This window comes from Terrapene carolina, unplaced genomic scaffold (assembly GCF_002925995.2).
Source record: "Terrapene carolina triunguis isolate 2854851 unplaced genomic scaffold, T_m_triunguis-2.0 Scaffold481, whole genome shotgun sequence".
Classification (NCBI taxonomy): domain Eukaryota; kingdom Metazoa; phylum Chordata; order Testudines; family Emydidae; genus Terrapene; species Terrapene triunguis.
The window spans coordinates 1-27,911 of NW_020664832.1; the positions used below are offsets into that span (position 1 = coordinate 1).

The 27,911-nt window shown below is 52.1% G+C and overlaps 2 protein-coding genes across 2 annotated transcripts in view; both read left to right on the forward strand.

Annotated features, from left to right (window-relative positions):
* Positions 1–6: 6 nt before the first annotated feature.
* SSR2 (signal sequence receptor subunit 2) lies at positions 7–6,176 on the forward strand. Its single transcript, XM_026658614.1, has 6 exons — positions 7–224; positions 2,277–2,431; positions 4,111–4,209; positions 4,655–4,763; positions 4,972–5,049; positions 5,413–6,176. Exons 2-6 carry the CDS (start codon positions 2,277–2,279, stop codon positions 5,521–5,523), a joined length of 552 nt encoding a protein of 183 aa, XP_026514399.1. The 5' UTR covers positions 7–224; the 3' UTR covers positions 5,524–6,176.
* Positions 6,177–12,334: 6,158 nt separating this feature from the next.
* Positions 12,335–27,911, forward strand: part of LOC113407879 — a 27,505-nt gene continuing 11,928 nt past the window's right edge. Inside the window, exon 1 of the mRNA XM_029913139.1 lies at positions 12,335–12,464. The gene's annotated coding sequence lies outside the window, so the exon portion shown is untranslated. The remainder of the gene's footprint in view (positions 12,465–27,911) is intronic.

A 27,911-nucleotide genomic window follows, 5' to 3' on the forward strand; every position in this document is an offset into this window, starting at 1 on the left:
GGGAAATGGAGACACGTGGCTGAGAGTAGCAGCCAGGCCCTGCCGCTGCCTGGTACAAGGAGCTGCTGCCCCATAGAGGCTGGGGACAGGCCGAACGGATCTGTGGCTGCAGGAGGAGGTGGTGGTGGGAAAAGACATGACTGTGCTGTGTACAGGGGCTGAGCAGGAGATGGGAGCGAAAGAGCTGCACAGTTAGCAGCCCCTTCTTCATACTTTCATTTAAGGTAGATCACAGGTTCTCCAGCCTTTTCATGCTGTTGCCCAATATGTGTTAGATGGATCTTTTCCCAGACCCAACCGCCTCACTACTTAGTTATCAAAATATAATTTCACAAGCCACTGGGAAGGGCTCTGTGATCTAAGACCACTGTTTAGGAATCACTGTATTAGCCAATTGCTCAAGACTTGGTTGTGGCTAGGGAAGCCCATGGCGCTGTAGCCTAGAAATCTCAGAACCTACAGGATGAGAGGTTTCCTGAGAGACATATGGACAGGGATTTATATTGGCTATGATTTCAGGCTAGATCGGCGAGGTCTGGTTATCCGCTATCAAAAGAGAGGATGGGTACAGAAAGCCAAAGCGGTGATAGGAGCTTAGTGGGGTGTCAGATCATCAGGACAGAGCTCTCTCATTTTTTTTGTCTGGGAAGAAGAGGTTTGTGCCAGGGCTGAAGAAAAGGAGTGTGCCCTTTGGAAGGGTCTGCAACCAAACGGTGTTTGGATGGGAGCGGACTGATGTTTGAATATTTGTGTGTGAGAGTAAAGATAGGAAATATGTGAACTCTTTAAAGGGGCCCTCAAGTTAACTTTGTCTTAAATAACATGTTCTCTGTTCTACTGCTAACAGCTGATGTTAAATTGATGACTTTAAAAAAACAAACCTTTAAGCCATTTGTTTTTCTGTCATCTGAATATAGGCTAGTCATTTTCAAGGTTATTTTTAGTCAGTTGCAATTCTCAGGTGCTAGCACAATGCTGCAGTGTTTGTTTGCAGACACTGCAGGGGAATGTTGTTGCGGTGTGTGTTAAATTGTTTCCACTGGATTTCAAAGGAGAAATAGCAGAAAGGATTTGTTTGGTCTTAGATATGAGTCAGTAGTGTGCCCTTGTTGCCAAGAAGGCCAAGGCAACGGCATATTGGGCTGAATTAGTAGGAGCGTTGCCAGCAGATCGAGGGAAGTGATTATTCCCCTCTGTTCGGCACTGGTGAGGCCACACCTGGAGTATTGGTCCAGTTTTGGTCCCCCCACTACAGAAGGGATGTGGACAAATTGGAGAGAGTCTAGCAGAGGGCAACGAAAATGATTAGGGGGCTGGGGCACATGACTTATGAGGATTGGCTGAGGGAACTGGGGTTATTTAGTCTGCAGAAGAGAAGAGTGAGGGGGGATTTGATAGCAGCCTTCAGCTACCTGAAGGGGGTTCCAAAGGGGATGGAGCTCGGCTATTCTCAGTGGTGGCAGATGACAGAACAAGGAGCAATGGTCTCAAGTTGCAGTGGGGGAGGTCTAGGTTGGATATCAGGAAACATATTTCGCTAGGAGGGTGGTGAAGCACTGGAATGGGTTCCCTAGGGAGGTGGTGGAATCTCCATCCTTGGAGGTTTTTAAGGCCTGGCTTGACAAAGCCCTGGCTGGGATGATTTAGTTGGGGATTGGTCCTGCTTTGAGCAGGGGGTAGGACTAGATGACCTCCTGAGGTCTCTTCCAACCCTAATATTCTATGATTCTATGTTTGTAGAAGCTTCTTATCTTTACAAAATGAGTGTCCTAATGCTTTCAATGCCTTTAATGGTGTTAAATAACAGTACATATACTAGGGTTGTTGCAGCCAGGTTGGTCCCAGGATATCAGAGAGACAAGGCGGGTAAGATAATATCTTTTATTGGACCAACAGGCATTGGTCCAATAAAAGGTATTACCGTGCTCACCCTGTCTCTTTAATAAATTTACCACACATTCACAGAGCAGCCAGGGAAAAAGAAACCCGGTATCAGGTCATTGCTTTGCAGTTGTCTCATTCTGGTAGAGAAGCATCCAAAATATTACAGGTGCAATTGCACTGGTGCCATATTGAACGGGGCTGATCCCTCCCTCCTCCATGGTATGATGCTGTCGGGTACGATGTCTTAAACCACACAGCTGTCTGTGCTTCATAACGCATTGCACTTATGGATCTATTCTGCTGTCTGCTACTGCCCCCTCCAGAAGGCCACCACCTCCAATTTTTCCTCTTTAGAAACTCGGGCATTAACCGTGAATGTTTCCCCCTTCCAGATGAAGCTGTTAGCTCTTGCTGTGTTTGCCCTGCTGTCTGTTGCTCACAGCGAGGAGGGCGCCAGGCTGCTCGCCTCTAAATCTCTGTTAAACAGATATGCAGTGGAGGGCAAGGACCTGACTCTACAGTACAACATCTACAATGTTGGCTCCAGGTAAGGTTTGTCTGTGTTCTTGGTACCTATCAGATGCCTGGCCCTGAAGGACACGGAGTGTTAGAGGTGTGTCTCTGCAGTGTGTGTTTCACTAGCTCGGGGAGGAGGGAGACATCTAGAGTAAAAACCTTTCTCAAGCTCCTCCCTTACTTCTCCCAAATCCCCTCTGGAGGGAGGGGCACTCTGGGGGCAGGAGCGAATAGAGGGGAAGAATCTCTGTATTCATAGATTATAAATCCAGAAGGGTCCACTGTGATCACCTAAGGTTTTCTCTTACCACTGTTAAAATGACTGTCTGTTCTCACTGGAGTCCATAGGACTGTTGACTTGAGTAGGAGTAAAGTTGCAGTGTATGAGCCCCCTATCAGGCCCACTCAGGAAGGGGCATTATACATAAGAACGGCCGTACCGGGTCAGACCAAAGGTCCATCCAGCCCAGTATCCTGTCTACTGACAGTGGCCAATGCCAGGTGGACCAACAGGCAATGGTCAAGTGATCTCTCTCCTGCCATCCATCTCCACCCTCTGACAAACAGAGGCTAGGAACACCATTCCTTACCCATCATGGCTATTAGCCATTAATGGACTTAACCGCCATGAATTTATCCAGTTCTCTTTTAAAGGCTGTTATAATCCTAGCCTTCACAACCTCCTCAGGCAAGGAGTTCCACAAGTTGACTGTGCGCTGCGTGAAGAAGAACTTCCTTTTATTTGTTTTAAACCTGCTGCCTATTAATTTCATTTGGTGACCCCTAGATAATATATGGAGATATACCTATGTCATAGAACTGGAAGGGACCCTGAAAAGTCATCGAGTCCAGCCCCCTGCCTTCACTAGCAGGACCAAGTACTGATTTTGCCCCAGATCCCTAAGTGGCCTCCTCAAGGATTGAACTCACAACCCTGGGTTTATCAGGCCAATGCTCAAACCACTGAGCTATCCCCTCCCCCCAAGGGAGGCTTCAAGGGTAATGAGACTAAAGTGTGCAGGGTTTTTTTGGGGTGCGGGGGAGGAATGTGATTCTGGAAGTTGTGAAAGGGTCTCAGTGGATTCCAGTGTATGGGAGCAAATCAGTGTTCATTGTGTTGCTGTTTTAGACTCCTTGGCCTCTCTCTCTCTCTCTCTCTCTCCCCCAAAGCTCATGTCTAAACTCTTACCAAGTTCTGGCACTCCACTCTCTAATCCCCCTGTTCATCCTTTCCTCTCTATTCCAGCCCTGGTCCCTGCCTTCATCATGTGTGTCTTTGACTGCATCATCATCCACCGGTGTCCAAAATGCTGCAGTTGAAAATCACCTTCCTTTCCTGTCACTCATACCCCAATGCGGGGCTCCCCTCCTCACGTGCATAGACCTCCATTGGCTTCCTGGGCTCTTTCCACAGCCAATTCCTTGTCCTCCACTTCATGGCTCCTCTCAGCTCTTCCCTCTTATGCCCCAGGTCCAGCTCGTCCTGCTCGGCCGTCATTTCTCCTTGACGCTGTCTTCCTTCTACTCTCAACTTTGTGGCTTTTTACTCCAGATCAGCAGCTAGCACTGAACTTTCCTCTGTTTGTGAAACAGCCTGTAGCATCATAGGGTTAGAAGGCACCGCAAGGGTCATCGAGTCTAACCCCGAGTGGGACTCCAGGTAACGCATCCCCCGGCTCTGTTCCTGACCCCTCTCTCTGTTGTGTTTAGCGCGGCTTTGGATGTGGAGTTGTCGGATGATTCTTTCCCCCCGGAAGATTTTGGCATTGTCTCTGGAATGCTTAACGTCAAGTGGGACAGGATTGCTCCGTATCTTTTTGCAGTTCGAAACAATCTCCCCTCATGCCATTTTCCTGGGTCTGTTCTTCGGCTCCCCCTTGTCCCCGCTGATGCCCAAGGATGCCAAGACACATCCAACTCCATACATCATCCCTGAAATGCAAGCACACCTGACTTCTGGCTAAGGCTCCGAGGGCAAATCCCAATAAAGTGCCCTGGGATCTCTAGTGTCCTTGCAAACAAGAACTAGTTCTCGGGTCACACAACACATAGCCGCCCCTCACATTAAATTGCACGGAACTCCATTCATCTGTCAGGGAAGGAGGAATAGATGAGTTGCCCCTGTAAGGGTCTGAATCTGTAGTTGAAGGTCGTTTAAGATTTCAAACCTGCTGGTTAAACCCCCTCCCTGTGTTTTGAGTCTTGCTCCCCTGGAACAAAATGCAATTTGTTTCCTTAACCATCTGCTACACAGAGCCAGCAACGTATCTCACACTGTGGTCCTGAGGCCCCTCAAAGCTGGCTACTTCAACTTCACCTCGGCTACCATCACCTACCTGGCACAGGAGGGAGGGCAGGTTGTGGTGAGTGGCTACCACCTTTCTTGTGAACTTGATCATGTACAGGATCCTAACGGCAGATCTCACAGCGGAGATGCACAGTGTGTGCTCCTAGACACAACCATCGAGGGATGATAGATAGTCCCTCTCTCTTCTCATGTAGTGCTTGCCACAGAGCGCCTGCAGTGCCAGGAACGGTGGGCAAATGCTATTTCTTTTCCCCCCATTTCAGGTTGGCTTCACCAGTGCCCCAGGGCAGGGAGGAATCCTGGCTCAGAGAGAGTTTGACAGGAGGTTTTCCCCTCACTTTGTAAGTACCATTAAACCAGTAATCCATTTTCTCCCAGTGACTGTACAGTTCAAATCAGCGTTGAGCTTTTTTGTGTGCGCTGGCTCGTGGCGTGAAAGCAGAAGCCCAGACACTAAATTAAAAGCCGCCTGGGAAATTCCCAAGGTGGCTCCTAAGCTTTTTGGGGCAACTTCTGCAAAATCTTGCAAGAAGAGTGACAATTAATTCATCGTGGTCCGTTAGACTCGCTTCTAGGAATGAGCCTGTGTTGTAGGGGTCGGATCAAAACGCTCGGGCAGGGGGGCTCAGGTATGAGAAGCTGGGAATTTAGCTACGCATAACCCATCTCCGCTCTACTTCTAATGGGTTTTCCCCTTCTGCTAGCTCGACTGGGCAGCTTTTGGTGTGATGACCCTTCCCTCCATCGGAATCCCTCTGCTGCTGTGGTACTCGAGCAAGAGAAAATACGATACCCCCAAGACCAAGAAGAACTGAGGAAAGCCAAATGCCGCCAGCACCCAGAGCTCAGAATTACAGTGTACTCGGAGTAGCAGCAATCAAGTGACTGGGCCACCGGTTCAGTGCTGGCAGGGGAGGGATTTGTATAATTCTTGTGGCCAGTCGCTTTCTTGAGGTGTTTTTTTTAACCCTTTCTCAGCAGATCTGGAGCAAAGACCTCTCCGGTTCTGTTGTAATTAAGTTCCAGACGCAGCTGCAGTACAAGAACGCTAAGAACGCCCAAGGAGTGTGGGGGTGAGAGCCTTTCTGCAGCATCACCCCTGCTTGCCGACTGCCAGTCACATGTGGCCAGATCTCCTCATGCCACAATCCTCCTCGATCTTGGATCAGCCCATCACCCTCGCTCCCCAGCATTTTATGCTTCTTGCAACTGTCACTGAGAGGATTGATCAAGTGACGGTAACGGAGACCTCCTTTCTATGCAGGTTTATTAGTGCCCTTCCCTCTCAGCCAAGCGGCGGCCTATGAACCCCCATAGAAAGATGCCTGCCCTAGAGAGAATGTTGGCTACGTTGTTCTATTTTGGTGAGCAATTGACCGCCATGTTTCTGTTTTTCTGATTACTCTGTTGAGAAGTGTGTGACTGTATGCACCAAGGGTTTTATAATAAAATGAACACCACAGAGTGAGTCTGTCTCTTCTCCTACCAGTGAGTCCCACAGTCGGACTGGTGGGTTTCAGGAGCCATACCTATAACTGCAGTAAATCCAGTGGTTGTAGAGGCTCTGTCTGTACGCACCAGCAGGGGCAGTGAGGAAGATACAGCTGAAAAAGTATACCAAGGCCTTAATCCTAGTGAAGGCATGTATTTAACATCTGTTAAAATCCTACTGTGGGTTACTCCAACCCTCCTTCCAGGGTGCCCCTTGACCAGTTGCCACATGTTAGAACTACACCACGCCTCATCTACACTATGAGTTTAATAATCCACTTTTTTTAGACTAGACGTGGCCAAAGAGCTTAAACTCTAAGACACGGGATGGGAGAGAAACAGCCCTACCCAGGGTAAGTGACTTGCCCAAAGTTGCATAGCCAGGACTAGAACCCAGATCCTTGTAGCTCCCAGTCCAGGGCTCTGTGCTAGGCACCATGCCGGCTGATTTGAAGTGTTGAAACACCTGGCTGCCCAAAGCACTGCAGAATGTGTGGCGCATAACACTGCCTTAGCCCCTGGGGAGGGGATTAGCTGGGATGAGTCTAGAGTAAAACACCTTTCCAGCCATCAAGAGCGGAGAGAAAATTCAAGTGGGTCTGCTGCTGTACCTGCTCAGCTCCCTGTAGCTTTGTGGATGGGCCGCTGTCTTCTGATGAGTTTTGAGCCGCCCTGTCTAGGGTGCTGTCCTCTTCCCCAGAACATTATTGTTTAATACATACCTCCTGCCCTTGCTGGAAGCTAGGCTATCTGCGTTCCCAAACTGCTTGATTATAATTATAGAAGATTCAGAGTAGGAGCCCCAGGAGTGGGACTTATTTTTTTCAAATGGAAAAGATTTTCATAAGCTAAAACCGGGCCCGGGAGGTTCCCCTGGTGGCTATGCTGCCCTCTCTGCTGCAGCTCCACATTGCAGTTTACCTGTGCCCTCCTGCAGTGAGGTGACTTCTTACAAGCCAGTTCTTTGAATTGCCCTTCTAGCGATGTCTGCCTTGATTTGGTGGTGGAGCGGGGCTCTGCCATCTTTCATCAGCCCTGACTGGCCTTGGGCAGGAAGAATAGGGGGGAGGGATAGCTCAGTGGTTTGAGCATTGGCCTGCTAAACCCAGGGTTGTGAGTTCAATCCTTGAGGGGGCCATTTAGGGATCTGGGGCAAAAATCTGGGGATTGGTCCTGCTCTGAGCAGGGGGTTGGACTAGATGACCTCCTGAGGTCCCTTCCAACCCTGATCTATGATTCTAGATGAATGTAGGCCAGGCAAACCACAACGAAGGTCCCCATTGGAGGAGATGGGTGCATGTGACCTTGGGTTGGGGGGGGATAGAAGTGGGTGTTTTGGGCAACCTCAGAAGAGAGTGCAGGGATTGGCCAGGTCTGAGGCCCATTCCCAAGGGCAGCGTGTAGCAGGCAGTTTGCCCTGTTGCTACTGCACAGCCTGTTCTGTGCAAAGACGCCTTTGGTCTGCAGGGCTGTGAAACCAGCTCTAAATTCACACGCACGTGATTCAATTTAATCTGCGCCAATTTCTTTCCAGCCCCTTCCAAATGAGAATCGCAGAGAGCTTCATGGCCATTCGTGAATTAAACCTTTCAGTCAGTCCCTCACTGGAACTAACCATCCCCATTTCACATATGGGGAAACCGAGGCATAGAAAGCAGATGTCACTTGCCTCAAGCACTCAGAGGTGGAAGAACTTGGGTCTCCTGCCTTCTACCCCTGAACCTTCCCTACAGGCCCCCTCATCTTTTCTCCTTCGACCAGGCTTCTGCTAACAGGACCCTGACGGGTGCTGCTAAAGTAGCAGCAGGATTATTTTTTTTTCCACTCAGAGCAAAGCGGTCTTGTTATCCAAGAATTCCGTGTCGGTGGCCCAAACTCCCAGGCGCCGCTGCAAGCAAACACTGCAGCTTTGTCACAAGAACAATGTTTCCAAGGCAGGATTTCTCACCCCCTCATCCCAACTGCTCGCTGCCGCCACCGGTTCCACCCTTTGTTTTGACTGAGGAGTGTTGCAGTTGGCAGGATCAAGGAAACCATTGATGCTAATACTGAACAAAGCAGCTCCACTCCACGAAGGGTGTGCAAGAGGGGGCCGTAGAAGCTGAACTAACAGGTCTAACTGGCGCATCCCACTTCCCAGCATTAATGCTTTGTCCTGCCTAGGGTTGAGTGTCCCAAACAAGGGAGCTTTCCTTGTGAGCCTTGGCATTGGGAAGAAAGACGGTTACTCATCCCTTGCAGCTGCCTCTCCTGGTCCCTGGTGATCTCTGGTAGGATGGATTGCAGGCAAACAGGTGAGAACCAACAGATACACCCTGCACACATGTTGCTTTGTTTTTTACCTTTCAAGTTCTGCTGGGGGTTGCTTAGAACAGTGGCTCTCAACGTTTCCAGACGACTGTCCCCCTTTCAGGAGTCTGATTTGTCTTACGTACCCCCAAGTTTCACCTCACTTAAAAACGACTTGCTTACAAAATCCGACCTAAAAATACAAACGTGTCACAGCTCACTGTTACAGAAAAACGGCTTGTTGTCTCATTTTTTTACCATATAATTATAAAATAAATCAATTGGAATATAAATATTGTACTTACATTTCAGTGTGTAGTATATAGAGCAGTATAAACAAGTCATTGTATGAAATGTTAGTTTGTACTGGTTTCGCTAGCGCTTTTTCTGTAGCCTGTTGTAAACCTAGGCAAATATCTAGAGGAGGTGATGTACCCCTGGAAGACTCTGCGTACACATGCCCCTGATTGAGAACCACTGGTTTAGAAGGACCTGGTCCTAGGAGGCTGGTCCTGTCTGATCTGTGTAGCCTTTGGTCAAGCCAGGACCGTACAATGGTAGCATTATTTATTGGTATTGTGGTAGCCCCTGTCACCGACCAGGACCCCATCGTGTGCAAGGTGCTGTACAAACGGAACAAAAAGATGATCCCTGCCCCCAACCTGTGTCTAACATTTAGAAAGACATCTTTTATTGGCCCAACTGCTGTTGGTGAACAGAAGGGACTGGTGTGACTATAACAACACTGCATACATCTAAAATGTATGAATTTCACAGCTCTCTCTACCTGGGATAATAGTACAGTGTGCTTCCCAGGGCAGGAGCGTAGTGTTTTCTGCCCTCTTCCCTTCCGTCTTCCCATGAGATGGGTGTTCTCCTCCTCGTATAGACGGGAAAACTGAATCCAAGTGCCCTGTATTTAGACTGTTACCGTGTGGACATTCTGGTGCATTTGCTCACAATGAGATGATTCTAGGAACAGATGCAGCCTAAATCTGTGGGACTAGCTGTAGGCCTTGCCTGGTCACTGGGGAGAAGGGTTCACCTCAGTCTCACCCCATCTCTGAGGAAGGAAGGACTGGAGAGAAAATCAGGTACGTGGGCTCTGTGGAGACTGGCCCCAACAATGGCCAGTTGCAGTCATGGCAGCAGGACACAGAGACTTCAGGGATGAAGGTGCCTTTGTCCACTAGGGGTCAGGCTTTCCCGGGTGCTGGGTGCCAGCAATTTCCAATGATGTCCCTTGAAGTATTGGGTGTTTGAGGGAGACACACCAAGACCATTGTAGAGCTGGCCCGGGCCCGCCGCTCCGTTACACCCGCTCCAGGCTGGATTGAAAATGGATCCTGAGGCTGGAAGCCTCCATTGGCTCCGAGGTCACCTCTCCGCGGCTCTCCATGTGGTGGTGTGAATTGAATTGCGCTGTGGCTCCTCCGAAGCAGCGTGCGGGCCCGTCGTCCTCGCGCTGGGCCTGATTTTTACTACAGCCCGTGGCAGCTGCTGGTACTGGCTCATCTTTGGAAACCTGCACAAAGGTCCCGGTGTCACCTGTTTGCTTAACAGGCTGTGGTCGTGTTTACTGAACCGGCCAGAATATGGAAGAAAGGGCACGATCACAGACAGAGCCAAGGGACACGCCCCGGGGCCTGCTGGCGGCTCTCGCTCGGGAAACCTTTCGTGCTAAATGAGGGCTAGCGGGATCAGTGCTAGAACGGTCTGAAGAGCAGCCAGATGCTGCAATGTGCGTGTGTGGTCAGTAGGGGGTGCTCGTCTCTCTCAAGTAATGTCCCTGTGCACCACCAGGGCTGAGATGCGGGACCAGGGATCCTGAAAATCAACAAGGCCTTAATTGTCTGTGCATAGAGACCTCCAGGGGACTATTTTTTAATCTTGTTCCCGGTATTATGGCAGGATCCCAGTCCCGCTGCAGGGTTCTGCTTGCAAGCTTTAAAAACCTTCCTGCTAGCTTGGAAGGTTGGAAATTAATCTGGTATGTTAGCGGCCAGGGTAGGTTCCTCATCTCCCCTCCCCCCGAGGAGAGACCTGGTCCATCCGACAGCCCACCCCTATCCTGAAGGACCCAATGCATTGAGTAGTTGGCCAAGTGCATCCGACACCTGGATGCATCTGGTCTGGTTGAGGGTCCAGCGGAGGCATCCTCCACCCAGCCAGGCCTCTTCTGTTGGGCAGCCTGCTCCATCCAGACGTGGCTGGTACGTTGTCTTGCTCCCCATGCACCTGGCGTGCTTGGCAGCAGTCGAAGGGTTAACACACTGGCACCAGCAAGGCGAAGAAGGGACAGTCCCAGAGCTGGGAGCTGATTCGGAGGCAGGCGGTGGCTGGACTCACTATTTGGAGAAGGCAGCATCGTGTGGGCAGGGTGATGTCATAGAGGCCTGAGTCACTGCTGCAAAAGGTGTCACCTCCATTGTCCAGCCCTGCCCAAAGCCGTCCTTATCACTGCGCCCAGGTGGGGCCCTGACTGGCTTGTCACCTCACATGGCTTGTGTGTAGCCGCTGCAGACGCGGACCTTCCCTGGGTCAGGCTGGGCTGAGCCTGCAGAGCTTTGGAGACTGCCACGGGGGCCTGACCATCATGGCAGTCAGCGATAATTCGCCCTGTGTCTCCCGCGCCTTCCGCTGGAGGATCTCAGAGTGCGTTGCCCACGCTCCTGAATGAAGCCCCTCGCCCAGCCGGGGAGGTAGCTCAGTGTCACCCCCTCTCCGAGCTGCAGTTTCCCCAGCTGTAAAATGGGGACAGGTCATCCCCAGAGTCCTCCAGGGAGTAAGTGGCAGAGCTGGGAACAGATGCCCACTCCTGCTCTTACCATTAGATCCCACTCTCCTGCAGCCAGGAATTCAATTCAGGAGTCCTGGCTTAGTCCCCTCCGGCGTGAACCGTGAGGTCACCTCCCTATCCCTGCGGACAATGACATGGGGGTGCTCAGTGCTCTCTAACTTCCCAGGGGTAGCCGTACTGGTTTGCAGATCTTGGCTCCAGGGAAGCCAATTTCCCATCTGCAGGGGAGAGCTGAGCTCCCCCAGACAAGCACCACCTTTGGGGAGCACTGTCAGCTGGGGGGGTGGGGGAGGGAATGCTGATCTCAGTTGCCATCTGCAGGATTCTACTCCCCCTTAGCACCATGCTGGGCTCTGTATGCTCCCTTTCTGCAGCACCTCCTGTTCTCCCCAGGTCTCCCGTCCCCACCCGGCTTCGCAAGGCCTGCCTGAATCGCTGCTCTAGGCTGGGTGACTGTCAGGTTAGGTCTATACAGCAAGGAGACGCCCGGGCCAGCCGACACGGGCCTGTGTCCCTGCTGTATAGACCACTGCTCCAGCACCCTGCCGGGCGGGAGACCACTTTCTCTGCGGGGCTCCTCTGTCTCTGCTGGGCACCTCCCAGGGAGGCAGGTGACGGCGGCCCCCTTCTCGCAGGTGGGGAAACTGAGGCACCCAGCCAGTAAAATCAGAGGCAGGATGAGACCTCAGGACTTCCCCATTCCCAGCCTCCTGCTCGTCCTCCAGGAAGCTTTTTGGGGCGGGGGGAGGGGGGGTCCAGGCTTCACCCTGGGTATTTTGCAGCCGTCAAAAGGCAGCCGCTTGCTGCTGAATCAAAGGTCCCTCCGCGGTGGCCGCCTCTGTCTTCCGGCGGAGCCCCGCTCGGTTCAGCCCCGTTGGGGACGGGGACTGGGAAGGCGAGAGGCTGGCGCTGGAGGAAGGTGCAGGAGCAGATGGCCCCGAGGGTGAAGGGTTAACAGCGGGGAGGATCCGAAGCGCTGGGCGGGTCCCGGCTGTTTGATTCGGAGTGAGCGAGGAGACGGGGGAGGAACCTGCAAGTTGCGAAGAAGCGAGGCTGGGAGCAGGAGCTGCGGGAGGGGAGGAGGAGGGGGGTCGCCCACGCCCTGCCCCTGGGGTCCTGCCGGGGCATAGCGGATCCGCAGCCCCCCCGGGGGAGCAGCCGCCCCCAGCCCAGCAGGTACGTTCCTACCGCCGCTTTTCACCCATCACCTGCAACAGGTGCCAGCCCGCCCGTGCCGACCCCTCCGGGGGCTGGGCCAGGTGCGTCTCTCCACCTGGGCTGGGGTCGCTCCGGAGCATGGGCTCAGCCCCTGCCCTGCCCTGCGGCTTCCTGGGTAACCTTTGCCCCGTGCTTTGGTGTTAAAAAGGGCAAGGGAGAGGCGAGTTGGCAGCCTTCTCCTGGGCTAGTTAAAGCAGCGGTGTGGCCTGAAGGGAGCTGCTCCCAGTGCAGCCCTTCCCCCAGGGTAAGGGGAACGAGCTAGACCCAGCACCTGCGTCCACACGAGTGAATGGATCTAATAATAGCAGTCGACAATCACACCCCGGCCTACCAACAGAGCTATGCCAGGACCAAATCTGTGTGTAGACCAGACCTTCCCGTCTGTCCCAGCTCTGAATTCTACCACCTTAAGCCCCTGCGTGGCGTGCCCTGCCCTCCAATTTTAGCTATGTGGGTTAGGAGTGTGATTTTATCATGATCATTATTATCAATTCTTTTATTTTACCAACAAAGCTATGCTGCTAACAGCCTCAGCATAGACCCTGTTACAGCAGCGTACTGGTATAAATGCAGTTAGAACTTATGCTGCTGGGGGGGGAACCAGCAGAAGCTATTCGGGGACAAGCACTCTTAGTAACTGTGTCCACACTAGAGAGTTTTCCCATACTGGAGTCACTCTACTTGACAAAACCCTCTAGCATAGGGAAGGCCTCAGCAACAGGGCTGCCCAGAGGAGGGGGGGCAAGTGGGGCAATTTGCCCCAGGCCCCGAACGGGCCCCCACGAGAATATAGTATTCTATAGTATTGCAACTTTTTTTTATGGAAGAGGCCCCCAAAACTGCTTTGCCCCGGGCCCCCTGAATCCTCTGGGCAGCCCTGCTCAGCAGATGTCAGATTTTTCTCCTGTGGAAGCAGCGGCAGCAAATCCCATCTGGAGGGCTGGAGCGTGTGGCTGTTTGGTTATATTGGAAGTTGTGGGTCAGCTTGGAAAAGTGACCGTGGAAATATGGCAGGTCTGCGGCTTGTGCGTATCAGACTTTAGTGACAAATGACAATATAGACCCATGAGCCCTGCAGAGCCAGCCTGGTTCTGGGTGCAGGAACTCTGGGGTATTCTATTTCCTGCATGATCAATCGAATTGCTTCCTCTGTTCCCCTGGAGTCACACCTGGCCGGCCCCCATTGAAGGCTGGGGTGTTGCTGAGGGCAGAATTGGGGTGTTGAGGTGCAAGGTGGAAAGAATCCGGGCTCTGACTCTCAGATCCCCAGCTGGGTTTGCAGGGCTGGGTGTTTGGGGTGGGGGGAGAAAAGGAGAGGGGAGATCCCTTTGCTACAGAATCCTGGGAAGGTAATTTCATGGAGCCCACAGCATCATTTTTAAGAACTACCTCTCAGGGGAAAACCTGGCCCTGAACTCGCCCTAGGGGAAGCTGCCCCATCCCTTTTACAAGTGATTCTCCTCTGGAACCCATTTGCTTCTAATGGTTGCAAACTGCTGGCTGAAAGGCCCCATACAAGTGCAAATCTACTGCTGCTGCTGGACCAAATTCATCCCTGCGTCACCTGGCTTCCCCGGAGTCATGGCCGGGATGCACTTTGGCCGAGGGTGTTTGAAGTACATCTCCCCCTGCCCCAGTAATGCAGAGTATTGATCTTGGCTCGTTTCCTGAGGATGGCTTGCAGTCACAGAGTGTTATTCAATCCGGGGGGAGGGGGCTGTTAGCGTTCTAGCATAGAGCACAGGGCCCTCACCCCTTGCATGTACGGGGTGTGTGTGTGGGGGGGAGATGAGTGGGGCCGATCTCAGCACCCATTGTAGAAACAGCCCCAACAACCAAGAGGCCACAGAGCCCAGGTTCAATGTTTCGGTCGAAACAGTTTTCCAGCCAAAAAAGGCCATTTTGACGGCGCTGAACTATTTTGCCGAATTGGATCTGTTTCGATGAACTGTCGTTCAGGAAACCAATTTGGAATTTCTTGGGGGAAAATGCCGCAACATGTTGTTTCAAATGAAAAGTTTCCTTTTTTTTTTTGGCTCCAAAACGTCTTTGCCTTTTGAAATTCACTTGATGCTGTATAACCGTTTCAAACGGTCACATCAAAACGTTTCATTTCAATTGACCTAGAAGGATTTTTCCCCCCCCTGAAATTTGGTTACAGAAAAACGTCCGAATGTTTGGCTTTGGGACCTGATTCAGAATGGAAAGAAATGTTAAGCTTGAACTATTTCACTGGATGGGTCTGACCAGCTCTACCTCCAATGGGCCATGGAGCCTGAATTCCCCTCTCATCCCCCACGGGGTCCTTCTACCGTGGCAGCGAGACACATTGGTCCATAGGGTGGGCAGCTTGCCCTGTCTTTACCTGGGCTGGACCTATGCTGTGGATATCCATCTATCTTGGATGGTTTAGACACAACAAATCCTGCATCTTGGCAGGGGATTAAACTAGATGACTCTTGCGGTCCCTTCTAATCCTATGATTCTGTGACCTGGTCCATTGCCTATTGGGGATCTTCATTGGGGGTGGATTGGACCCATATGGACGTCCCACGTCTGCAGGTTTTCGATCCCACCCCAGCCCTCAATACGCTCAGGGCCTGATCCAACATGTGCTGAAATCCAATGGAAAAACTCCCGCTGACTTCAGACTTGGGCTTTGGATCAGGGCCTTAATAAGATTTTGATCCCCTCTCCCCCAGGAACTTGATTCTTTTCTTGCTGGCCTAAACAGCGCCTGGGTTTGTACTTGGGGGACTTTCCCCTAATCCAGAAAATTCAGCACTGAAAGGAACGTAAGAATTGCCAGACTGGATCAGACCCAAGGGGAACCCCACAGTAGTGGATGTGAGATAATCTGCCCCCCAACATCAGGTCTTATCCTGACCCCAGCCAGAGCCTGGCTTGACCCTGAAGCGGTTTAATATCCCTTCCACAATCTGCTTGTATTCGCTATCCTAGCTCTGGGTAGTCTTGCTAGCTGTATAAGTGTCCAAGCCCCCTTTGAATCTTTTTTGCCTTCAGAGTCCTCCTGTGGCCATGAGTTCCACCGTCTAACTGCGTGCCGCCCAGGGGAAAGTATTTCCTTGTATCGGTTATGAACTTGCTACTGTTTAATTCCATCTACTTGTTCCTATGTCAGGAGACAGGGAGGAACTGGATCCTGTGGGGGGAGGGGATTCCAGTGGCACGTGAGGCCGGCCCATTTAGCAAGGTCTTGCCCGTCATCTACCCCTATTATGTTGTAAGGATAACAAAGGTGCTCATCAGTTGAGCCCGGAGCTGCAGCTCCAGTAACATGATCCGCGAGCCCCTTTGTCACTGGTAGGCAGGTGGCTGTTGGAATTCTTTGCTAAACATACACACAGGTTCTAAGAGGGCTGGGTGTTGATTTTAGCCCCATTCGTAAGTTACCACTGAGTCCACCACAATCGATTCCTTTCGGGGGGGCCCCCGGGACTCAAATCCTTGCTGTGATTTGAGCTGTTCCGGGATGAATCTAGCAGGCAGCAAGATGCCTGGCTGACTAACCGGGGCTGATCCTAGAAGGAATGTGCAGGGATGTGTCCTGCTTTAGCACGAAGGCATGTCTTCCTGAACCCAGCCTATAAACTCAGCCTGGAGCAACAAAGTTTTATAATGTCTGGCATTTGAAACAGAAGAGCTGCTTTCAGGATGTCCATGCACACGGTGATGTGTTTGGATAGGGGTAGGTTTGAGGCTGTGGCTGTGTCCAGGCATATAAATGACCTACACTATCAAACAGTGTGTTAAGAGCCCTTGCTCTGCTCCACAGGAGAGGATAAGAGTATACTACAGCGACCAGCTGAGGGAGCTGCTCTTGCCGCGCAGGTGGTGTAGTCTTGTGCTTGAAGGTCTGGATTTCAAACTGCATCCCTGAGCCCAACGGGGGTGGTGTGTCTGTGTGTGTCTGTGTACACGGGCGTGTTTATGTAGGGTCTGTGCATGCACCTGTCGAAGGTATTTTGGTGGATGGAGAGAATGTTGCCTAGGCTAGAAAAGGTGCCAGGAAGCGAGCCTGGGAGTGTTGGACAGCTGGCTCCGAATGAGGGGCAGTATGGTGCACTGGTTAGGGCTTGGAAGACATGGGGGTAAGTCCAGGCTCTGCTGTAGACTCCCTGGGTGGCCTTGGGCCAGTGTCTGGGCCTCCGTTCCCCATCTGTACAGTGGAGCTGACAGCAGCTGCCTTGGGTCGTGTGCTAAAGATCACGAGGTTCTGGGGCTGAGTGCTGGGGTTCTCAAATGTGTCCAGCCTGGATGCGGGATGGGCCCTGTTTTCTCTCTTTGGGATCTTGGCCAGAGCCGCCCTGTTTTCAGGCTGTTCCCTGCATGCTGGCACGGCTCCCACCTGCGCACGTTTCGCTCCTGAGCAGCCAGACGCTTCATGACCCGATGCAGGTAGGGGAAGGAGCTGGCAGGGGGGCAGATTGTTTCCCTGGATAAAATAATAATACCCAGCTCCTAGATGGCGCTTTCCATCAGTAGAGCTCCAAGTGCTTTCCCAAGCGGGTCAGTATGGTTAACCCCATTTTACAGATGGGGAAACTGAGGCAGAGGGAGGTGCAGTGACTTGCCCAAAATCACCCAGTAGGCCAAGGGCAGAGCTGGGAATATAACCCAGGTCTGCTGAGTCCTGGTCCAGTGCTCGCCTTGATCCCTTTTAAATTCACAGATTGATTCATCGGACAGGCAGTGGATTCTGTACCGGGATTGCTGGCTTGGGGTGCAAGAATAGATCCACATTAGTGGTATATTTTCTGGGGTAGCAGCGTTCCCAGGAATGGCTTTGTTATTGAGGACCCCATACAAGCTACAGTGGGGTGCCCCCCAAAATAATGTCCCGGTGCTGGAACAGGGGAATTGGATGCATATCTCACTAAGGTCCTAATTTGGCCTCTCTCACTGTAGTCCCTGAGCACCTCACCTCTATTTATCGTCACCACTCCCCTGTGAGGCAGGACTACTAGCCCCATTATACAGATGGGGAAACGGAGGCCCAGAGCGGCTAAGTGACTTACCCAGGGTCACACAGGGAGTCTCTTGCAGAGCAAGGGATAGAACCCAGGATTTCCAAGTCCCAGGCTTGCTCTTCCTCTCCATCACCTATCCTGCCTAAATCGCTACGTCTGACCCAGCCAATCCCACTGCTGCTGGGGTGGGGACCCAGCAGGGGATGTGTTTTAGGGGGCCACGGAGCTTTGAAGTGCCGCGGGCTCATGTAACCCCTGGGTGAGTGTGTGTGAGGGGCCCCCCGTTTGTGCCAATCCACAGCGGTTGTGAGTGTGGATTTCCCTACCCTTCCCCCCGAACGCCCCCCTGCAGTGGTCACAGTGTTGCCAATTTAGCCGTTTTCCAGCTCCCCCTGTAAATTCGTACCCCACCCCCCCATTTCAATTCCTGGAGAAAACACTAATCAGCCGCTCCCCTGACTGTGCGTAGGGCTGACACCGAGGTCTCGTCAGCGGTGCGTTTAGCAATTACCAGATGCCCTTCTAGCCAGATCCGAGGCTTCCACTGTAGCCCCATGGGCTTGGCTGGGTCCCTTGACTATTCATGACTCAAGGCTCCGAGATCAGCAAACAGACTCTGCCACAAACAACCCACACCTTAATGCCATGTTTCCTGGGCAGGCCGTCCTTGCGCCCTGCAGATCCAGTGCCCAGAAATGCGCAGCAGAGACAAAGCAAACAGGGAATAAAGGGAGAGGGGTTTTGTTTTGTTTGTTTTTGCGGGGAGGGGGGCCGGGAGGAATGGAAGAGGAAGAAGGGATATCTACAGGGCAGAGGGGGAGCGGTTAGCATCGTGATCAGAGCCAGCAGGAAGAGAATTAAGTGCCAGAGGGTGCCACCTGCTGTTGTCTGCACACCTTGGATTCCATTTGTTGTGCCAGTGTTTTGATGTGGCTTCTTGGTAGGTGACGCACGGCTGTGAATAGGACAGAATACCACACAGGCTGCTGCACCAAGCAGTCGCCCACACTCCAGCTTTGGGTGAGATCTTGGGCAGCACACTCAGGTTTCTTTAAGCCCCACCTGTATGGGCAGAGGGGAGCGTTGTTTAATGTCTCCTGATCTATCATCAACAGTTTTGCGGTAACAGCCGGGAGCCACAGTCAAAGCCCAGCACCCCGGGGCGCTAGGTGCTGTACAAACACAGAACAAACCCACAATTCCTGCCCCAAAGAGCTTACAGTCCAACCTAACAGGACATGGCATTTATATAGGGCATAGGTTCTCAGCCTGGGGACTGGCTGCTCGTATTACTGAATGGAAGGGGGGTCCTGTCTAGATCCTGGTAGGGTAAGGAGAGTTCTGAAGCTGGGTTCTTGATATGAGAAAGGTTGAGAGCTGCTGGTCTGGTGCTGTGTGGACATTGATTCCTCTTTTCAGCTCCCTGAGAGGTGGGTCTGAGTTGTTCCCTCCATTTTACAGAAGGGTAAACTGAGGCACGGGGGAAGTGACTTGCCTGAGATGACACCCTGAGTCAGTGGCAGAATCCACAGTGGAGCCTCCTAGCCTGGCGCTCTAAGCCCTGGCCAGCACGCAAATCCCATGGACATCAGCGAGCATTGGAGGGCAGCGCCTCTTAGGGTCCGGCCCTCGGCGAGCCTAGCTTGGAGCACGAATCTGCCTTTCAAACAGCGGACTCTCCTGGGCCTGGGTCTGATTGGACATGGTTTGCTTCCCACTTGCCGGAAAGGGCTTTGCTGCTGCAACGTGACACGGGCATCTCCAGTGGAACAGACCTGCAAGTAGTCCTGGGCCTCAGTTTCCCCATCTGTGAAACAGGGAAAGCAGCACTTCCCTACCACACAGCCTGTGGAGAGGATACACACAGGCTCCTGGGGTGCTCAGATATTAAGGTGATGAGCCCCCTGGCTAGATGCATTATTAATCTGTCCCTGCATAGGCTACCGGATGAGGGAGCTTGTTCTCTGCAACCGTACATGGCGTTAAGAGTAATATATTCCTGTGATTCCAGCAAGGGGGTCTGGAGACCTGACAAGCCATGTGTTAGCCAATAGCCTGACAGAGGTGTGTTGCTGCAGGCACATTATTTAACAGGAGAGCGTTAAATGTAGATCTACCTGCATCCCTTGCCCTCCTCCACATCTGCTCTGCTATCCTGCATGGTCTGGGGATGTTCCCCAGCAGGATTTATAAAGAGCCGAAGAAAAGGCAATCTGGTCCCTTCAAGGCAATCCATGCCACCAGCGAGCCCAGGGCAGGATGGGCTGGGAGTGACGTGGGCTAAGCCAGTTGCCCACCAGTGTGAAGTGCTTTGCTGCAGTTCAATTGCATCGCTTTAAGAACGGATTTCAGCTGAATTAGTGCAACTTCTGTGTGGAGACAAAAATCTCACGATCGAGCTGCCAGGCCTGACTCTCCACTCCCTCTGCCTTGTGCAGCCACTCCGGTTCATGGTGAATGTAAAATGCAGCTAGATCTGGGTGTTTCCCACCCACTTTGTATGGGGGTAAACAGTGGTGCCAACCCTCGCAATTGTATCCCAACTCTTGTGATATTTAATATTTTTTTTTCCTTCAAGCCCCAACTCCTGGAGTCACGTGATTTTTGGGAGAGTCACAGGGATTTGTTTAAAGTAAGTTTCTAGCTCTTGTGATTGCTGAGGGGAGCTGGACAACATGATCCCAGCATGGCCTGAAAGGCTCAGAGATCAGGAGGCAAAGGGGAAAAAAAAAGAAGCCAAATTATCATTATTTTTTTTAAATCTCATGATTTATTAGCTGATCCCATGATTGCATGGGGTTGATGCTGTTATGTAAATGACTCCATACAGTGCAGGGCAGTGGCGAAATCAGGACCTAGGGGTACGTCCTGGCTGATGTCATGGGGAATATTGCCATTGACTTTAACAGGGTCAGAATTTCAGCACTAGTCCATTGATTTAAAGAGTTCCCAGCACCTGCATCTCTTCAGACACGGTGCTTCCCATGTTCACATTCTTGACATTCCAAACGGTGCCCAGTAAGTAGGCTAGGTGGTGTTAGATTTGTATTGGTAAATGTCCGTAGACGTTGATTTCACTGAACCCACACTAAAGAGAGGACAAACTATTTCCATCCATAACCATTGAAAATTACAGCTAGGCGAAGCAGGAAAAACGACACAGTGGCAGACTCCACAGTGGGGCCTCCTAGCCTGGCGCTCCATTCCTTCCACGAATGCAGGGGACTGGACTAGATGACCTTGCGAGGTCCCTTCTCGTCCTATGATTCTGTGATGTTTTTTTGTGTATTTTCATACTAGGTATATTGATGTTGACAATTTGTGACTTACTGGTTATAAAGCTTTCACTTTTGATGTCTCGGCATCTGCTGTCATTTGATAATTGTCCGACACCTGCTCCCGTACTTTCTGGCATCTGTGAACATTTCAATAGATCAAAATAGGAAAAAAAAATGCTTAAACCCCATAATTTTGCACAACACCGAAAATTTAAATTGATAAAAATACACATTGATATTATCCGTTGACCTAACAATTGAATTCTGCCAAGCCTACTAATACAAATTTTATTAGGGTTTTTTTTTTTAAATTCCTGGTCACTTTCTCATTATAAAACCACGGTCTAGAGAACAATAAGGATGTCCAGGAATCTCCCACATGTTATAAGGCTGTTAAGTGACTGGGGAGCTTGTAAATTGTCAGCCCGATGCTGGAATGATTTTCCCCCCCATTCAGTTTGGGAGGCTTTGCTGAACACCAGCGAGGGATGGGATCAGACCGTTAAAGCCCCTGACGTGGAATCAGGACTCCTGTGTTTTGCGCCTGACTCTGGAAGGGGCGTATGGCCTCTAGGGGCTAGAGTAGGCGACTGGGAGCCCGGACGCCTGGGTTCTAATCTTGGCTCTGGAAGGGAAGTGTTTCCTACTGGATAGAGCGAGTTTTGGAAATGTCCAATTGAAACGGTTCGTTTTGATGTTTCTGAAATATTTCGATGTTGGTTTTCAGGCTGGAGTCACAAAATTGAGGGGGGGGGGCGTTGCCTCCCTCCTTATAGCGTTAGGTCAGTGGTTCGGGCTCTCCCTGGGGAAGTGAGCGCTGGGTGACGGTGAGTGCTGGTGTGTAGAGGATATGAGTTTGTTACAGCCCCCGCTAGGGTGCTTTGGTTGTCTAGCTCCTGCTTTCAGCTTTAGAGGGCCCTGGTTCAACCCCTGGTGGGCACCATGCCCTCGCAAATGCTTCAGCTCTGAGGTTGTCCAGGTCACGGCGTTTGCCTCCAAGTTCTCTTCCCTGCTTCTGCCGATGGGAGCCTGGTCCCGTCAGGGATGAGGACTGCGAGGAGCGGAACATGGGAATCCCTAGACTGGATTAGATCTGGGGGGGTCCCATCTAGTCCCGCAGCTCATCTCTGACAGTGGCCAGACGGCTGCTTCAGAGGAAGGTGCCGGATCCCTGTAGTAGCAGATGAGAACGTGGGTCAGGCCCAGAAGCGTGAGGTTTAAGAGCCGTTGTGTATTCTAACTCTAGTCCCTAGCCCTGTCCCAGCCCTCTCCTCGCTCTCCCAGAGATCGGTCCCCTCTTCCCAAATCCCTCTTCTCCACCCCTCCCCCACCCCTGGCATTTCTTTTTCTTTTTTTTTCTTTTTTCTTTTTTTTGTTGCCTGTTCCTCCCCCTCTCAGCAGCTTGGGTCTCAAGCCTGTTTACATTCCCCAGCAGCACACACAGCGTGTGTGACGTGCTTGTCTGATCTCCCTTCTGTGAATGTGAGGGTGAGTCCTGTTCTGGATTAAAGCTAGAAAGATGGGTTGGGCTGAGGCGCTGTATTCATTCACTACCAAATACTTCTACTAAAAGTACAGGTAGGATGCACGCGGGGCCAGGCAGGGCTGCGTCATCGTCAATTACTTGTTTGATCTGTTTCAGAAGGAGGCTGCATGTGGGCAAGGGGGTAGGGTCCTGGGTGGGGAGTCAGGATTTGTGGGTTGTATTCCTGGCTCCAGGAGGGGCGTGGGGCCTGCCGGTTAGAGCAGGGGACTTGACATCAGACTCCTGGGTTCTGTTCGTAGCAGTGGCAGAGAAGTATTTGATTGGGAGTCAGGACTCCTGGATTCCCAGCTCTGCCACTGATTTCCTTGGGTGACCTTCGGCAAGTCACTTCCTCTCCCTTTGCCTGAGTCTCCCCATACGTAACCCCCCCCAACTCCCCACCCTATCAAAACAATACTCAATTCTCCCCCTGGGGAGCGGGTGAGAGAGAGAACAAACCACAGAGGCCAGATGTTTGGTTGCTTAATGCACACCTGGAAGAAGCTCACTTGCTATTGTGAGGGGGAAGGTACTTGGATTGCAATCCCTTTGGGCAGGGGCTGTCATTTTGTTCCGTGTTTGTACAGCACCTGGCACCATGGGGTCCTGGGGCATGACTGGGGCTCCTAGATGCTCTGATAATTGAGATAATAATTCATAAGAGAAGATATGAGACCGTCTGTACAGTCTAGTAGAACAGAGATGTTGGCCCCCCCCCAAGGGAGTTTTGAGGGGGGGCTAATCCAGTGCTCTGAGCTCCTCGGATGGAAGGGGAAGGCTGGTTTCTATTCTCTCTCTCCCCATCTGAGCCACCCACCCTGCCTGGGTCATCAGCAGGGGATTGACTTCCCCTGCTTGAGCTAAAAGAGTCACTCCGCGCCCTGGCAGCAGTAGTAAGCTGTTATCCTCTAGCAGATCAGCCAGTGGCTGGAGTGGGACACAGCACGCACGCAGCCAGTGGGTCATGCTAGCCCCGCAGGGGGAATTGTGGCCCCAGAAGGAGAATCCCATCGGGGGGGGGAGGGGGGGCTTTGCTTTTCAGGCACTTCCCTGATTCTGGAGCTGTGGCTCTGAGATGGGCGCCGGCCTCTTGGTGGTTCTCGGGGGAAAGGCTGGCCCTGGGCTGGGCTGTCCTCACCCCCCTGCCCCTCCCCATACACCCCAGCGGGAATCCTGCTGTGTTGTGTACACTCCTCCGGGTTTCCATGGGAGCGCTTCCCGCCCTGGCCCCTATCAGCTGACTGCCTTCTAGATCGGCTTCTTTCTCCCCTCTGCGCTAGATATTCCCACCCACGCCCGGTTAGCTCCTAGCTGGCTCAGTCCAGCCTGTTGAGTGGTTAAACAGGTGCTGGGTCCACCCAAACTGCCCCTTCCCCAGGGCTCCTAGAGCATCCTTCTCCAAGCCAGACCCTTCCTCTCCCTCCGCACATGAGTCCCCGTTCGTCTCCTGCTCCCAGCTGCCAGCCCAATGCTCCTGATTCTTCCCTAGCCCCCAGATTTGCCCAGCGTTACATACTGAATTGGTATCAGAGCTAGGAATAGAACCCAGGCGTCCTAGTTCCCGGTCCCTGATCTAACCACTAGACAACACCCCCTTCCCAGAGCGGGGATAGAACCCAGGCGGCTCTCAGTCCCATCCTCTATCACACTACCTTGTTGTGAAAAGAGAGCTAAATTTATCAGGCGGCCTGACTCCCAGCCCCCTTTGTTCTAATCTCTAGAGAGGCCATGCTCCCCTTCCGGAGTTGGGATGGAACCCAGGAGTCCTGGCTCCCAGCCTCCCAGCTTTAACCACTAGACACCACTCCCCTCCCAGAGCTGGGAAATGGGTCCTAGGCTCCCTGGCCCCTCTTCTAACCACTAGCTCACGCTCCTCTCCCATTTTTTTGCTCCATCGCTATATGTGGGAAATTGGTAACCGGCCCTAGGACAATTCAGCAAAGATCTGACAGCAGATAACGGGCCGAAGGGGAGGAAAGTTCTTGTCAGCTGACTCTGCCTGGGCACTCGAAAACAGGAAAGCAGCTGAGCTCATCCCGTTTGCCCCGGGGCGGTAGCTAGGAAGTTTGTATGTCGGGGGGAAAGAGGACGCCGCAGGCTGGCCACAGGCGCGGAAGGCGTCAGTGCAGATAGAGGCCGGAGCAGATCTCTGCAGGAGCAGGTGAAGAGGGTGAGTCCGTGGCAGCTAGAACAGAAGGATGGGGCTGATCATACATGGAGGAAAACTCACAGTTTGGTCGGTGACTGAGCAGGGCTGATAGGCATAGCCCTAAAGATGGTTGTAGGATGGGCAGCATGATCTGGTGGAGAGGGCGCTGGGCTGAGCCTCAGGACTTCTGGGTGCTATTCCTGGCTCTGCCACTGACCTGCTGGGTGACCTTGGTCAAGTCCCTTCCCCATTCGGTGCCTCAGTTTCCCTCCTGCCCTTTGTCTGTTTTAGATTGTGAGCTGTTCCGGGCAGGGCACATGTCTCACTGTGTGTCCGGTACAACACGTAGCATGTTGAGGCCTCTAGGTGCTACTGTAATCATAATATTGTAGCCAAGGGCCCATCCATACTAGGGCTCCCAACATTGCAATGTCATTAACCTCCCCCTCTACGTGGGTCATCAGCAGGGTGTGACCAAGGATCTGCAGCACAACTGTCTGCTACTTGAGCTAAAGGAGTAACTCCATTAGTTGGCAGCAGTAGTAGGCTGTTGTCTTCTATGTGCAGCTAGGGCCATGACTAGGGCTCTACCAAATTCACGGCCATGAAAAACGCGTCATGGACCGTGGAATCTGGTCTCCCCCTGTGAAATCTGGTCTTTTATGTGCTTTTACCCTACATTATACAGATTTCATGCAGGAGACCAGCGTTTCTGAAATTGGGGATGCTGATCCAACCGGGAGTTGCAGGGGGCGGGTCACCAGGTTATTTTAGGGGGGGTTGCAGTATTGCCACCTTTACTTCCGCGCTGCCTTCAGAGCTGGGCAGCCAGAAGGCAGCAGGTTCTGGCCAGGTGCCCGGCTCTGAAGGCGATGCCCCTCCAGCAGCAGTGCAGAAGGGTGACAATACCATCTCATGCCACCCTTACTTCTGCACTGCTGCCTTCAGAGCTGGGTGGCCGGAGAGCGGTGGCTGCGGACTGAGGGCCCAGGTCTGCAGTCAGCAGCACAGAAGTAAGGGTGGCCATACCATACCAGGCCATCCTTACTTCTGCGCTGCTGCTGGTGGCGGCGCTGCCTTCAGAGCTGGGCTCCCGGCCAGCAGCCGCCACTGCCCAGCTCTGAAGGCAGAGCCACCGCCAGCAGCAGCGCAGAAGTAAGGGCAGCAGTACCGCAACCCCCCCGCCCCATTACCTTGCGACCCCTCCCCCCAACTCCTTTACTGGTCAGGATCCCTCAAATTACAACACCCTGAAATTTCAGATTTAAATAGCTGAAATCATGAAATTTACGATTTTTAAAATCCTATGACTGTGAAATTGACCAAAAGAGACCGTGAATTTGATAGGGCCCTAGCCGTGACCCATATTGAGGGTATGTCTTCACTGCAGAATTGGTCTGGATTCTTACCTGGGTGTTCCTCCTAACCCCCAACCCAGCCACACACACAACCCTCTGACCTGAGTTTGGTGCTACTTTCAACCTGAGCTCACTGGCCTGGCTGAGAGGGGGTGAGATAGATCTCTCTAGTGTAGATGCAGGCTAAACCCCTTGCATGCTGATAGTCCTCCAACGCCTTCCCACAATTCCCCCCTGTGTGGCCGGAAGGATGGACAAGTTCTTCCACAATTTGCTGGGAAAGAATCCTGGAGCATCTCAGCTCTCTGCAACACAAAGAATCATGGGACGTCCTAGCGACCCAGAAGTCCTAGCGACAGACACGGGGGGAACACAGAACCAGTGAGGACACAATAATTCAGGCAGGGCTTTGTAGCAAGGAGGCTCAAAACCCATGACCCCAATCACTCCTTGTACCTACTGCATCCCAGGAGGGGCAGGTCTAAACTGGGGGTGCAGAGGAGGTGATAAATATGCAGACACATGCGGATGCTCAAATTGTCCTGCAGCCACTGAATGTAGCGCCCTTGGGTTTCCCGCGAGGAGGGAGATTTGTGGTGACCTGCCTGTTCGCAGCCCTCCCCTCCACAAAGACACCAACGTGACCCGCAGTTACAGAGACTGTTGATCTCCTGCCGCTGAGGCCTTGTCTAGGCCAGAGGATAGACCCCGTCCGTCGGCTGCATTAATGCTGCTCCCAAAGAGACATGCCGGGGTCTGGGCTAATCGAGGGTCACTCCCACAGCCGGGCGGGTGAAGGAGCCTAGGGCAGGGTAAGGCGGTGTTGTTACAGCTAGGGGAGAGTGAGCTGGATTCTGTTCTGCCTCCCGCATCATTCACAGAACAGGTGTCTCCGGTTCTAATTTGCAGAACTTTTCCTGCTGGCGATACTGACCGGGAGCAGGAAGTAATACCCATCGCCTGAGGGTGCCTTTCTTATCACTTAACTGCCTTGAGAGCCTAACTTGGAAGATACAGTAAAGAGAAAGGCAAAGTATTTATTATAAATAATAGAAAAACTCGGAGAGGCTGGGTGGCCTTGTGGCTAAAGGCAGTAGCCTGGGATTCAGGAGATCTAGGTTCTATCCTTAGCTGTGCCACAGACTCCCTGTGGGACCGTGGGCAAGTCACTTAAGGTACGTCTAGACCTCAATCAGTGGCTATGATTGCAGCTTGAGCTGACGTACCCCAGCTAGCTCCAGTCCTAGAACAGTGAAGCTGTGGTAGCCAGAAACTGCTGTCTAGAGACACCTTTAATCTCCCTGGGCCTCAATTCCCCATCTGTAAAATGGGATTATATATTTATTTTGATAATGTTACTTCCTTTGTCTCGTCTATATAAGCTCTTCAGGGCAGGGACTGTCTCCTACTGTGCGTCAGTGCAGTGCCTAACACCGTCTCCGCTGCGGTTTCTACGCTGTCCTATCACAGTAATAATGATAAGAATGCAAAGAGCAGAGGTGGCATTTCAGATCTCGTGGGGCTGGTAGGAAAATTCTCTCTCGCAAATGCAGCTGGAAGCTAGCGAGAGGGGATAAACGGGACCTTTCTTTTTTGATAGCATCACTTTCGTGAGCGCACCTGAAAAGTCTGGGCTATCGAACCAGCAGCCAGGTAAGCCCAGGGGCTCCAGCAGCAGCAGATGGAGTATGGACTCCTCATGTGAGCTTTTCAAATAACACCAGGGGCCGGGCCTCTTTTTTTCTTTCTTTTTTTCCCTCTTCATTCTGATTCACCGCCTCTGCACTGAAGGCAGGTCACTGTCTGGGACGTTTTTGCTTTTAGCACCATGACCCCACATTGACCTGTGAGTCAACAGTCTCTGGGTAGGAGCATTTAAGTGCAGAATCAAAGGAAAGGAATGTCTGAGCAGGCCTTTATGATGGTCCCTCTGCAACTTACAAATTTCATGCAGTGGCCAGGAATCATTAAAGCCACTTCTTGGTCTAAGCCTTCCCAGGTGTGTAGATCATCAAGACCTACAGAAATGGAAGCAGTCGTCGTCTAATCCAATTTCTGTACTTAGCTAATAAGGCATCAGATTATTATTATCATTATTGTATAA

What these genes read in the sequence shown, in the direction of transcription:
- SSR2 (XM_026658614.1), top strand. Translation starts at nt 2,277, where the DNA reads ATGAAGCTGTTAGCTCTTGCTGTGTTTGCCCTGCTGTCTGTTGCTCAC. An exon ending in AAGTGGGACAGGATTGCTCC is followed by an intron (nt 4,210 to 4,654) that starts GTATCTTTTTGC and finishes TCTGCTACACAG; the next exon opens with AGCCAGCAACGTATCTCACA. An exon ending in GGAGGTTTTCCCCTCACTTT is followed by an intron (nt 5,050 to 5,412) that starts GTAAGTACCATT and finishes CCCTTCTGCTAG; the next exon opens with CTCGACTGGGCAGCTTTTGG.